Source organism: Caretta caretta, chromosome 12, assembly GCF_965140235.1.
Source record: "Caretta caretta isolate rCarCar2 chromosome 12, rCarCar1.hap1, whole genome shotgun sequence".
Taxonomy (NCBI): Eukaryota; Metazoa; Chordata; order Testudines; family Cheloniidae; genus Caretta; species Caretta caretta.
In genome coordinates this window covers 3,871,392-3,884,648 of record NC_134217.1, presented here as the reverse complement: position 1 = coordinate 3,884,648, position 13,257 = coordinate 3,871,392, and the positions used below count along the sequence as shown (strand labels likewise).

The window sequence follows — 13,257 nt, the reverse complement described above, 5'->3', positions numbered from 1 at the left end:
TGAAGAGGGTCTGGCTTGGCTGCCTCTCTGTCTCCCTCTACGGAGGGCAGGACGAGCCAAACCTGAGTGGCACCACGTCCTGTTGGGAGGGATACCTTAGAGACACAGACGCCTGCCTCCTCGAATCTCTAGGATGAGACTGCAGGTTCCTCCACGCTTGTGAGAGGGTTTGTTGCTGGGCAGATGGTTGGAGGCAGTGGGGAAGCGGCTGTTGGGAGATCCAGAGCAGGAGCTGGTTGGCTTCTGGCTTGCTTGGCTGGTGGGTTTGAAAACCAGCCCGCTGGGCTCTAACACACCTCTCCTCAGAAGGGCCTGGGGCAGCAGCACTTACCACCACTGGCTGCAAGAAGGTGATGAAAGTGCAGAAGCGGCCCCTCTCCTCAATGAGGGCCTTGCGGACAGCCTGCTTCTCAGTCTCTTCCAGAAGGAGGTACATGTCATTGACGTCTTGGAGAGCACTGTCCAGCTGGGGCTGTAGGTCCCCCTTCCCTGAAAGGAGACAAGGACACAGAGACATCATCCACTCTCCACTCACCGGTCCCGAACCTGCTGCCTTCCAGAGATCTTCCCTCTTCCATGCTCTGCTGCTGTGAAACTGAGGCAGGCAGTGGGGGATGTCAGTCCTTGGACAAGACACTGCAGAATTTCACATGAGCAGCCACCAGCACAGCATCTCACAGAGTGTTTAGGACTACTGCTACCGAACCGTGGACAACTACAGCCTACGAACTGCAGCACGAGCTCCCCTGCTGCAATCCCAGGCCATAGGCTCTAAACCGCTGAACACCCAATGCCAGGTCACTTGTGGGAAAGTAATGTAACTCCAACAAGCCTCCTGCCAGCATGTCAAGGGCTCTCCTGAGACATAGGGTGCTGTAAGAATCTCCCTCTGCTGGGATGCTCTGAGCTCACTGAGGGATGCACGTCAGTCCACGTAAGGGGGAATCAACACAGAAAAAAGCCAGTGGCTGGCTTTGCTCAGGATCTCCACGCGGCAATACAGCCCTGGAGTTCTTCCCGAGGCCTGTGGAGGAGGCCTTCTGCCCAAACCACGAGGACAGAGAAGCAAGGCTGAGGATTAGCTCCTGGGCTAATCATCCACCATGACAGACACAATGGGCCATGTGTCATCTGGCCGGTCAGTGGAGCTGCCCCAGGGAAGGACATGGCTTAGCCTGTTCCTAGCGACAGGGCTATAAAAGAACTGCAGGACACGGAAAGGTGCTCTCTCCATCTGCTGGGTTCAGAGATCTCCAGTCTCCATTGGCCTCTCCACTAGCTTCTTTCTGTTGCGGACTCCACAGCTGAGGCACCAGCTGACTAGTATCCCAGCTGCAGCGTGACCCCAGCCTTGCCTTCACCAGCTCAGCGCTCTGAACCTCTCTCTGCGTGGGCCCCGGGAGGGGTCGGTCGAACTGATCCAGAGGCTGGGTCATGTGGCAGAAAGCCCCATCCTCTCCTGGGTGGTCTGACCCCCATTTCAGGCTCCAGCCCTACCCAACCAACCCAGGGGTTTTGCTTCAGGATGGCAGGTGCAGAGCCCTGCTTTGTCCAGCTGGACAGAGCAACCGGACCAGTGTCATAACCCGCACACTGGCTCTGCAAATGGATCAACTACCCTCCTCCTCCCTGTACCACCCCCGCCTCCCCAGTCCATGTCCGTTTCACACTCACCTTGCAGAAGTTTCCCTTGCTGGATCCACCCCGCCCCATCCCCCTCAACATTACATTTAACAACATGGGTCTAAATTCATCCTTGGGGCAGCCCCACCGAAGCCCTGGAGTTGCACCAGGGAGGAATTTGCTCCTCTTGTGGCTGGAGGAAGGCACAAGCCAGCAGAATACGGAGAGCTGAGAGGTTTGGGTGAATCGGTTCGTCCAATGGAGGCAGAATGTGACCCATGCAGTGGGCGCAGGAGTGCCCAGGTGTTAGTCCAGGGTGGGAAGATGAAACACACATGCACGGACAGAGCAAGCAAAGCAAAGAGGAGCCGAGGAATGAGCGCTTTAGGTTGGCAGGGCCCCCAACTGCCCTGCTCAGGGGCCACAGAGCCACCTGCATGAAACAGAGCAGATGGCATCTGCCCCAGCTTCACTCTGGAGATGACCAATCCCAGCATGCAGCGCTCGAAGTGCTTGATTCAAGCACACCAGGCTGACCACTGGATGTGGGTGGGTTCCCCCAGTGTTGGGGACATGAGGACATGAACTCCATGGAGTCCCAACAAAGCCCCCCCTCCCTGCCCAGTGATTCCCATGCACAGAAGGTAAAGCCGGACGACTGAGAGGCTCGGCAGGTGGAAAGACCAGGGGAACGGAGGAGAAAGATGGCGACACGAGGAGTTCCCCAGATGAAACAGTCAAGAGGCTAATCAGGCCAGGAGGTGGAGACACCCAAACTTGTGGTGGGCGAGTGCTGAGCCGGCGCCGCACAAAGGGGAGGACCAGGCAGGTAGGCAGAGTGCCAGAGAGGGCCTGCCTTGGCACAGGAGAGACAAGTCTGAATCAGCCCCTGGCCAAGTCCGTGGCAGTCTGGAATCTGGACCTGGATCCCAGTCTGAATTTCCCATCTGGCCAGCCCCCAGTCCCAGAGCCAAGCCACCAGGGTGAGCAAATCCAGATTGGAAGATGTGCGGCGTGGACCCGACCCACTTCCCAGGAACGTGGACACAATGGCCGGAGTGAAGAGCCAGTCTGGGCTGTTGTAGTGGGGATCCCCAGAACAGGCCCCTGGCTGGGAGGGTTAGGCGTTATCTGATAAAACAACGGTTTAGAGACATCCTGTTTTTCCAGGCCAGTGGGAGGGACTCACAAGCCAGTCTGGCTGGTACAAGCAATACAGGTCAGGTGTCACTGGAAGGATTACTCGTGGGAAAACTCCTGCCTCCTTGACATCAAAAGCCCAGCGAGGGTGGGAAGAGGCTGCAATCAGAGACCCTGCTAGTGGCAGCAGGCACCAGGGAGAGAGCCAGATGAGAGTTGGAGTGCAGGACAAGGGGAAATAGCTTCCCCCAGGCCCAACTGGGGCTGGAAATCCATGTTGCTCTCCAGGAGGGAGCCGGGCCTCCGGCAGGGAGATCTCAGCATTCACCACATGGCTTACAGCATGCAAACCCTGGAGGAACAGGGCAGAGAGACAGAGAGAGAGAGAGGAGGAGAAAGCCAGGGCGGGAGGGCTTGAAATGAAACCCAGGCTTGCTGGGTGTAGATGGGGGCTCTGACCCCCTAGAGGGGCTGCCATGTCCTCCACGTTTCCAATGCACCACAGGGAGATTAGGCCTGATCACCTGTCAGAGGGACGTACGTGTGGATGGGGCTGTAGCCAGCACAGGGGGCAGGACTCCAGAGGCTGGGGCATGAGGGGGACCTCGCTATCTGTGGGTGTTGTTCCTTGCCTGCACACGAGCAGGGCACTCCCTCCTCACAGCCTTTGGGGGTGGCGCGGCTGGATGTGGAGATGGGGATTCCCCAAGACCCCCCAGCTCTCCCCTGGAACCCAATCACAGCACCATTGCAGCAGACAGCCCATGGGAGGCAGAAGGAGCTCAGCACGGCGGAGGTGCCACATGAAGGAAGGGGCCAACCCACAGCCTGGGAACCAGAGCTGAATGCCTGGGCCACCCCTGGACCGGGCTCTGGAGCGAGCGCACGGCGCGTGTCAAAGCAGCCTGCTGTGCCTTGCTACAGCCACCCATAGATGGAGGCCCCACTGGGGCGAAGCTAGCCTGGCCTGGAGCTCCATGCCCACCCCACAGAGAGGGGGCACCGGCCCAGAGAGGCAGGCAGGGAAGGCCTGGGATGGTCCCTTGCCGGGTGTGGCAGCCGCCCGGGCCAGGGCAGTCTGACTCGGGTTCGTTTCATTTTGAGCTCAGCCAGAGGGGAGACAGAGATAAATGAAGCACAGGTCACAGGGGAGGGCTGTGGGGAGCGGGATGGGGCTGGCTCGACAGCGATTGACTTACCAAGTAGCTCTACAGGAAGGATGTGGAAGGGAGGAAAGAGGAGAGAGAGAGACAGAGAGAGAGTGTGTGAAAGACAGGCTGATGTATGGACCCTCCGCCCCCCTCTCCCCCCCCGCCCCTCGGGACGGCAGGTCAGTCACCCTCTTCCCTAGGCCCTGACTCACACTGGGGGCTGCTCCCAGACACGGCTCAGACACGTGTGGGCCCCCTGCACGCTCCCATCCTACCCTGCGGGAGGGGGTTAACTCCTTGGGTATTGGGTTGGAGCGAGGAACTGAAGGGAGCTGGGGGGAGTGGCTGGACTGTGGGATCTGGGGATAAGGGAAACCAGACAAAGGGAGGGTTCCCCGCAGGGAGCGAATTGGGCCATCTTTCCCTGCAGGGAGCCTCTGGAAAGAGCATTTTAAGGGCTCTGTTTGTTCTCATCATTGAAGTAGCACCACAGGCCCCAGCTGGGGGTCGGTTTCCGAAGAGCCTGCCTACCCCCGAGCTGCTACGGAGCCCTGTGCTGAGCAATGCTCTGTCAAGCCCAGCAAAATTCTTTGGACAACATCCTCATGCAGTGCCCTGCGAGCGCCCGGCTGGGACTCCCCAGTGCCGGAGCCGCCTTCACTCCCTGCCCTTTCCGGCCCTCCTGGAACCCCCCCAGCACGGATTTGGCACAAGAACAGCATCCTATTTCCTTTTCAGCTGCTCCCCAGTGCCATCTCCACAGCAGGGTTCCTCTGATGGGGTCCGGGGCAGAGATTGTTCAGGGGTCACGGCCACAGGGCGCGGTGAATGCAGCAGGCTTGTTCACCCACTGAACCTTGTCGCTGAGCCCCACAAACCCCCCAAGGTGGATCCCCGTTGTCAGCATCAAAGCCACCTTCCCAACACCTAGAGGTGAAGAACTAGGCTGCTCTGCTACCCTCTGCCCCAGCATGGCTAATGGCGACACCATTTGTTAGTTAAACCTCCCCACTGCTCTGTGAGCTACAACAGAATGCAGCCAACTCTGGGGTGGAGCAGACTGGCTGCTTCACAGCACACATACCGTAACCCTTGGGGCAGGAGGGGGAAGAGTTCAAGCTGCAGAGGGAACAGAGGGAGGCAGGTGTCACAGTCTGAGCTGGAACATGGTTAGCAGGACGAGGAGCTCGCTTGTACGCTCAACCCCGAGCCAGGATGCCCAGGTGGCACTGGGGTCTCTGTCCTGCCTTGGAGGAGAGACCGTGAACTGGGGCCCCGACTACTTCCCCCCTATCAGAGTCCCCGGCCTCAGGGAAGGTCTCAAGTCGAAGGCAGCACAGTGATCCCTAGAGCCAAGGGGCACCAGGGCCTCTCCAGCCACACCTGACCCAGCCCAGCCTTGCTTGGGTGTGAAAGCAGGTGAGACCCCCCACAAGGGGGCAGGCCCATAGCTCATGGAGGGGCAGGCTGCCCTCCCTGGCGTGGGCACTGCAGAGTCAGGCAGGGCTCTTACCTTTGCGGGCCTTCTTCTGCAGCTTCAGCGTATCAGAGGATTTCTTCTTTATCTCATGGCGGGCTCGCTTGTACTCTGAGGACATGGAACAGACCATGAGACGTGTCATGGCCTCCAGGAGGGGACACCAGCCCCCTCCACCCAGCTGGCGCACGATTCCTCCTACCCTGACCCAGGACGCTCCCCCTAACCCGCCTCTCCCAGGCGTACGTGGTCCCCCCTCACCCTGTTGCTATACGGTCCCCACCTCGAGCCCCTCCCCCTGTTATGGCATAGTCCCCCCCATGTCCCTCTCCTCCCAGAGTACAGTCTGTCTCCCCTCCCACGGCCGGCCTTGCGCAGGGAGGCACTATGCTCACTGGAGGGCATGACATGTTGCCCCCCGGCCCCCACCTCCATGAGCACAGGACATTCCCCCCCACTTGTTACTGCAGCTTCCTCCCCTCACCCATCCCCCTCAGATACACAGTGAGCCCCTCCCCCGGGATGGCATGCTCCTCCCCCGGGTACTGGCATTAGAGATGTAAATACTGTTTAAAAAGTTAACCGTTTAAACGATTAAAAATAGGTCCTTTAAATGGCTAACTGATTAAATGGCTGGGGCCAATCCTGGCAGCCGGTGGAGCTGGAGCTGATCTCCCCAGGCCAGCGCGGCTGAGGGTGTTCCAGCATGGGGCAGCTTGGCACAGCTGGGCCCGCCCCGGGTGGCGCACGGCTGCTGGGGTTGGCGGGCTGGCCAGCCCAGGGTTAACGGTTAAGGTGGGTTAACCGGTAAGAGGAATTCTTACCAGTTAACTGGTTAACCTTTTACATCCCTAACAGGCATCCCCCCTTTCCTGCTCAGGGCTATCCTGCCCCCTCCGCTCTCTCAGGTACCGCGTGTTCTCCCTCATCTCCTAGGGACAGGGTCCCCTGGTGGATATGGCACCCCCAGCCCAGCACTGTGCACCCCCCCAGTGGATACGGTGTGTCCCCGCTCCCTGCCCCGGGCACAGTGCATCCCCCCCTGTTGACATGGCATGCCCCCTTTCCCCCTGGGCACAGTGCATTTCCCCTGAGAATAGCAAATCCCCCCTGCCTGTCACCTGGGCTTTACCTTTCGCATGGTCCTTATCCAGTTGGTTGGCTGTTTTCTTCCAATCCTCAATCCTGTCCTGCAGGGGGTTGACGAGACTCTCCATCAGGGCACTGCACCAAGAAGAGGCCAGAGGGAGCCCGGTTAAAGAGGCCGGTGGGAATGAGGTGGCTAAAATACCTTTGCAGACCCGGGCGTTAGCCTTGCAGTACTGAGCAGGGCAACCCCTAAATACGTTTATAGATGTGGGCTAAGTCACCTCAGAAATGCGGCGCTCCCAGCTGCACCCAAGGACTGCACTGGGGGCTCAGCACCTCCCTGGATCTGGTCCTGGGAGGGACAAAGCTGTGTGGGTGCCTGGCACAGTGTGAAGAAACTTATTGCCACTTCCTTCATCCTTAGGGCGGGGAGGCTGAGGCTGGCAAACTCATGTCACTGGTGTCCATCAGACTTACTTGGTGAACTGCCTCAGCTTGGCCTCGATGCTGCGGTGCCGCATACACATCCGGGTCAGTGCCGAGCCAATGTCTCTTGTGGCCCCTGCAGGGAGAGAAAAGCTTTGTCACTGGAAGGTGACACCATCTGACACCATCTGAGCATCTTCACTGAACCACAGCGCAGCCCCTTGAACCTGGGCACCAGCCTGGCAGCACGGCTGCAAGCCGTGGGGCAGAACATGCACCTGAGCCAGGCGCCCAGGGGAAAGTGCTGCAGCCACAGTCCATTGCTGTTGGGACATCGGAGTCCAGGGCAGGATTTCCATGTGGCTGCCCCAAGTGAGGCATGACCAAGGCCGAGTGCACTGGAGTCTGATGGGAATCAAGGTGGGGGGATATAAGTACCAGAGCTGGATTATCCTTTCCCGCTGGAAGGGACTCGGTGCAGGCACTTCCCCTCAGCCCCGACCTGGATTGCGCTGTCCAGCTGCAGAGCTCTCTGGGTGCAGCCCCGCTTTGCTGAATCATAAAAAAGCAGCAGGGAGGCTCTGGCTTTGGGGGTTTTGCAGTGACTAAGGCCGTGGGCTGGGCTGGGAGCACCCTGGCACTTGAGTCCAGAGCCCATCCCATTCTCACGGTAGCCTTCGCTGGCAATGCCCCTGAAATCTGTCACAAAGGGCCTGGCATTCAGGGGCACCGGAGGAGGATCAGGACAGATGGGCAGTCTCACCTGTTAAGCATTCATTGCGCCCTACTGTAAGCCAGTCAGTGCAAATCCTCTCACGTAACCACGTCTGGAGCCAAACCCCTGACTGAGGTAGGAGGTCTCCAGAGCCTCAAGACCCTTGGCGAGCTCAGGGCTGAGCCCATCAGGGGCACTGGTGTCATGGGGATGGATGGCCTTCCACCAGGGATGGATTTGGCCCAGGGAGGCTACCTTATGGGCCAAGACAGACGCGCCTTACTTCCGCCTGCTTTATCCCAGCCTGCCTCACCAGAGAGCCCTGTCCATGGCCACCAGGGGACAGCCCAGGCCCGGAGATGGCTGGCAGCCCCCCCAAGCATCCAGCATCCCCAGCTCCAGGCAGAGAGCTCGGGAGAGACCGTGAGAACAGGAGAGGGGAGACCAAAGTGCCTCACAGGTTGACTGGCAGAGACTGCTGGGAAGGAGCTGGGACGGGGCAATGGGATCCCAGGCTGCTCTCCATCCCACTGCGGCAACCAGGGGTGTGCGGGGAGAGGCTCCCCTGCTCAGCCTCAGGGACGGAGCAGGCACCAGGGGTTCCCACTTCTCCTTGTGCACCCAGATGGGAGAGCTGAAGTGCCCCAGCAATCGGGGGTTAAACCCCTGCTTGATTCCCCATCCCCAAGTCTCTCTGGCCCACCCTGCGCTCAGCAGCGGGGTGGGGCCAATCCCATTCACACCCAGGGCACTGCTGGGGTCTGACACAGGCTTTAGAGACCCTCACAGGCTGAGCCCATGAACTGGGAAGCAGGTTCCCGCCAGCAGTCCCTCCTCAGCTGCTCTGTGCTCCTGAGCCTCAGGCCTGCTCCGAAGTCCAGCTGTACAGGGGAAAGGCCCATCTCCCTTCCCAGATCAGGAGAACCCCCTCCCGCTACACTGACCCACCGAGGCCTCCACCCACCAGGGAATCAGCGTCTCCCCCTTGAACTCCCTCTTCTGGCCAGCGCCTAACTGTCCCCAGCCAGACTCTGCCTCCTGGTGGCCTTTGCTCCTCCGAGCGAAGTTTAACGGCCCTGCCTCAGCACAGGGGAATGGACTAGCTGGCCTCTCAGGTCCCTTCCAGCCTGACATTTCTATGATTCTGGCATCAATCCCAAGCCACCAGGGATTTCTCAGCCACTGTTGTGCTTCACCCCACATCTACCCAGGCCTTTCCAGCAGACCAAACTCGGATACTCATGCTCCAAACAGCCCCCTTCCTGCTCCTGGAAAAGCACCGTCAGGTAGGAGCAGTATCAGGCCTACGGCACACAGCTGACCAGTCTCCAGTACAGGGCAGTGTCACCCATTGTAGCACATTGTCTTTTCTAAACAAAACCTCCCACCAGGGCATGTTCATCCCAAAGCACACCATGCACATGCTCCTTCCTTAGCTGGAGAACCCCCCCATCTTAGTTTGCCATCCCCCGCTGGCCTGCATCTAACTAGACTGCGGGCTTGTGTGTAAAGCACCCCGGCACTCAGTAAATAACCATTCTGCCAGCCCCAGACACTCCCGGCTTCTGCTTCCCATTGCCCGAGCCACCAATCCTGTCCCAGTTAATGCCTCTGAAATAATCTGCTGGCTGCGAGCCAAGGCCAGCTGGGGTTATGGGCCATTCAACCTGGCCCTTTTACCTTGGGAATGTCCCCACAACATGTGCGCAGGGCCAGAGATATATCCCACAGTATTTTTGCCAGCAAGTTAAAGAAGTATAGGCTGGATGAATGGACTATAAGGTGGATAGAAAGCTGGCTAGATTGTCGGGCTCAACGGGTAGTGATCAATGGCTCCATAGAATAACAGGGTTGGAAGGGACCTCAGGAGGTCATCTAGTCCAACCCCTTGCTCAAAGCAGGACCAAATCCCCAACTAAATCAATCCTCCATGTCTAGTTGGCAGCCGGTATCAAGCAGAGTACCCCAAGGGTTGGTCCTGGGGCCGGTTTTATTCAATATCTTCATTAATGATCTGGAAGATGGTGTGGATTGCACCCTCAGCAAGTTTGCAGATGACACTAAACTGGGAGGAGTGGTAGATACGCTGGAGGGTAGGAATAGGATACAGAGGGACCTAAACAAATTAAAGGATTGGGCCAAAAGAAATCTGATGAGGTTCAACAAGGACAAGTGCAGAGTCCTGCACTTAAGACGGAAGAATCCCATGCACCGCTACAGACTAGGGACCGAGTGGCTCGGCAGCAGTTCTGCAGAAAAGGACCTGGGGGTTACAGTGGAGGAGAAGCTGGATATGAGTCAACAGTGTGCTCTTGTTGCCAAGGAGGCTAACGGCATTTTGGGCTATATAAGTAGGGGCATTGCCAACAGATCGAGGGATGTGATCATTCCCCTCTATTTGGTATTGGTGAGGCCTCATCTGGAGTACTGTGTCCAGATTTGGGCCTCACAGTACAAGAAGGATGAGGAAAAATTGAGAAGAGTCCAGCGGAGGGCAACAAAAATGATTAGGGGTCTGGAACACATGATTTACAAGGAGGGGCTGAGGGAACTGGGATTATTTAGTCTGCAGAAGAGAAGAGTGAGGGGGGATTTGATAGCTGCTTTCAACTACCTGAAGGGGGGTTCCAAAGAGGATGGATCTAGACTGTTCTCAGTGGTAGCTGATGACAGAACAAGGAGTAATGGTCTCAGTGGGGGAAGTTTAGGTTGGATATTAGGAAAAACTTTTTCACTAGGAGGATGGAGAAGCACTGGAATGGGTTACCTAGGGTGGTGGTGGAATCTCCTTTCTTAGAGCCCTGGCTGTGATGATTTAGTTGGGGATTGGTCCTGCTTTGAGCAGGGGGTTGGACTAGATGACCTCCTGAGATCCCTTCCAACTCTGATATTCTATGATCCCTAACATTCTGCCGTGGGGAGAGGTGTATGTGGCGGGGATAGGCGAGAGTCACACAAAGAACTCATCCCACAGCTGCAGCGGGAGGTTAAACAACGAGTTGCAATACACAGATCTAGCAAAGGATCAGGCAGGCCTCAGAGAGGCAGAGAGAAGCACAGGAGAGAAACGTAGCTGCTTAGATCAGTGGGGGGAGAGACAGTTTGGAGTGTGGGCCTTTCCTTGCTATGGGACAGCTAGGGCGTGGGTCCCCCTAGGCCTGCAAAGGGCCAATGTCTTGTGTGTGGCATCTCTAGGAGTGGGGTGGGGTGGGCAGCATGGGTCCTCCTGCTCTTCCCCATCCTCGATCAATTCAGCAGCAGGCATAAGGTTGCCAACTTTCTAATCACGCAAAACCGAAAACCCTAACCCTACCCCTTCCCCGAGTCCCTGCCCCTGTCCCGCCCCCGCTCACTACATTTCTCCCTCCCTCGGTGGCTCACTCTCCCCCCCCCACTCACTTTAACTGGGTTGGGGCAGGGGCTTGGGGTGAGGGAGGGGGTAAAGGCTCTGGCTGGGGGTGTGGGCTCTGGGGTGGGGCTGAGGATGAGGGGTTTGGGGTGTAGGAGAGGGCTCCAGGCTGGGGGTGGGGCCTAGGGATCTGGAATGTGGGAGGGGGCTGTGGGTTAAGGCAGGGGGTTGGGGTGTGGGAGGGAGTACAGGTTCTGGGCTGTGGGTGCGGGATGAGGGGTTTAGGGTGCAGGAAGGGGCTCCAGGCTGGGGCCGAGAGATTCGACACATGGGAGGGGGCTGTGGGTTGAGGCAGGGAGTGGGGTGTGTGAGCGGGCTCTGGGCTGGGGCAGGGGGTTTGGAGTGCAGGGGGTGAGGGCTCTGGGGTGGGGCCGGGGATGAGGGGTTTGGGGTGCAGCTGGCTGTTGGCTGCTTCGCTTCTTGGATGCAGTGTGTGACGAAGTGGAACTGTTCCTAATGTTTCCTCTGAATACTGTAGGGGTGCTTCAGTTTCCCCTATGCATTTCTTAAGTCTCTAGGTGGTAGGATAAGCACACAGAGGGGCAGAGGATGCTGAATGCTCTGCGGTCAGACCCAGGAAGGTGGAAGCCGTGTGAGCTTTTTGCCCTGCAGACAGGCTGCTCGCAGAGAGACTTCCCCAGAGTCCTGCCTGGCTTCGTAGGGAGCAGTTCCAGAGCATCGCCTGGGGACTCTGTGACACAGTGCAGTGCCAGGACAGGTAGGGACTAGCCTGCCTTAGCCCTGCAGCACCGCTGACCGGACTCTTAACGACCCGGTCGGTGGTGCTGACTGGAGCCACCAGGGTCCCTTTTCGACTGGGTGTTCCAGTCAAAAACCAGACACCTGGTCACCATAGGCAGTGGGAACTGTGAACGGCAGCTCCTTGAATTTAACCCACAGCCCCCACTCCTCCCCCTCCTCCCCATGCCAGAGCAGGCACCCAGGACAGAGGCCCCACGGTTCTGTTCCCACCTGGGCAAGGGAGTGTGCCATAGGAGTCGGAGCAAAGGATCGGGAATCACAGTTCTGGGGTTATACTCCAGTTTAACAAGGAAGTATGGACTAGTAGCTAGAGCAGATGACTAGGTGTCAGAACTCCTGGGGTCTGTTCCCACCCCTGGAGGGGAGTCTCGTCTAGTGGTTAGAGCAGGGGACAGGGAGTCAGAACTCCTGGGTTCTCTCTGTCACCTCAGCTCAACTTCCTCCCCCTGCCAAGGGGGTAATAGCCATTACTTCACAGGGATCTGCGTAAAGGACAAAACATTGGTTTCCGCCCTCCACAGCTCTGTGGGGTACAGCTCTAGTGGCTGTGGAAGCAGACTGCCTGCCCTTCCTCCCCACCAGGCTGGTTGCCTTCTGTTGTGAGAAACTGCCCAGGGACCCTCCTCACCCCCAGCCATGGGCCACTGTGCCCCCTTTTTTTTGCTGCAGGTTGTTACTGTGGCAGTAACGACCTGCAGCAAAAGGAAAGGGGGCAGAGTGGCCCATGGCTGGGGGTGGGGAGGGTCCCTGGGCTGCACTGAGGGGGCAGGGCTGGGTTAACTCATTTCCTTTGCTCTCTCCTTAGCTCATCGGCAGCCTCAGCTCCACAGCCATGTCAAGAAAGAATTCATTTCCACTGGCTCCCCCTCCCCACGCCCAAGAGCATCACCTTGCCCAGCTGCTCCTAACTCAACTTCCCACAGGTAACCCCCCAACTCCTCTCTCCTGCAGGGCGCAGGAGGGCACCAGCCCCCAGTTCTCTGCTGCCCCACAACAGACAGGCGGGCGCCATCCCAGAATCCCCGCTGCCCCACAACAGACAGGCGGGCGCCATCCCAGAATCCCCACTGCCCCACGCTGGACAGGAGGGCACTATCCCAGAATCTCCTCTGCCCCATGTGGGACAGGAGAGTGCTATCCCAGAATCTCCTCTGCCCCATGTGGGACAGGAGGGTGCTATCCCAGAATCCCCTCTGCCCCACACCAGACAGGAGGGCACCATCCCAGAATCCCCTCTGCCCCACACCAGATGAGAGGGGCCCCTGGTTCACACCAGGCGGGAAGGGGATAGCTCAGCATTCTCTCTGTCTCACTGCGGGCATGATGGAGCAACCCCAGAAGTTCCCCCATCCCGGCACAGGAGGGAGGGACATTTGCCAGAGGCCTCCAGGGGCAGGACATTTCCCAGTTCCACCTGTCCTGTCATTGCTCTGCAGTGGAGGCTCATGGCCTTAGCACTGAAGGT

General features: G+C 58.4%; 1 protein-coding gene and 1 long non-coding RNA gene across 9 annotated transcripts in view; one reads left to right on the top strand and one right to left on the bottom strand.

The window, feature by feature from the left end:
- The window catches only part of MTSS2 (MTSS I-BAR domain containing 2), an 84,410-nt gene that overhangs the window by 21,759 nt on the left and 49,394 nt on the right, over window positions 1-13,257 (bottom strand). For all 8 annotated transcript variants that reach the window (XM_048816834.2, XM_048816835.2, XM_048816836.2 and 5 more), the window contains exons 4-7: window positions 6,958-7,042; window positions 6,524-6,615; window positions 5,428-5,502; window positions 332-489 (exon numbers count right to left, since the gene is read on the bottom strand). In XM_048816834.2, coding sequence (XP_048672791.2) covers window positions 332-489; window positions 5,428-5,502; window positions 6,524-6,615; window positions 6,958-7,042 — 410 coding nt within the window. The remainder of the gene's footprint in view (window positions 1-331; window positions 490-5,427; window positions 5,503-6,523; window positions 6,616-6,957; window positions 7,043-13,257) is intronic.
- The window catches only part of LOC125620752 (uncharacterized), a 28,242-nt gene that overhangs the window by 6,883 nt on the left and 8,102 nt on the right, over window positions 1-13,257 (top strand). The window contains exon 3 of the long non-coding RNA XR_007352309.2: window positions 12,598-12,715. This is a non-coding gene — a long non-coding RNA (uncharacterized LOC125620752). The remainder of the gene's footprint in view (window positions 1-12,597; window positions 12,716-13,257) is intronic.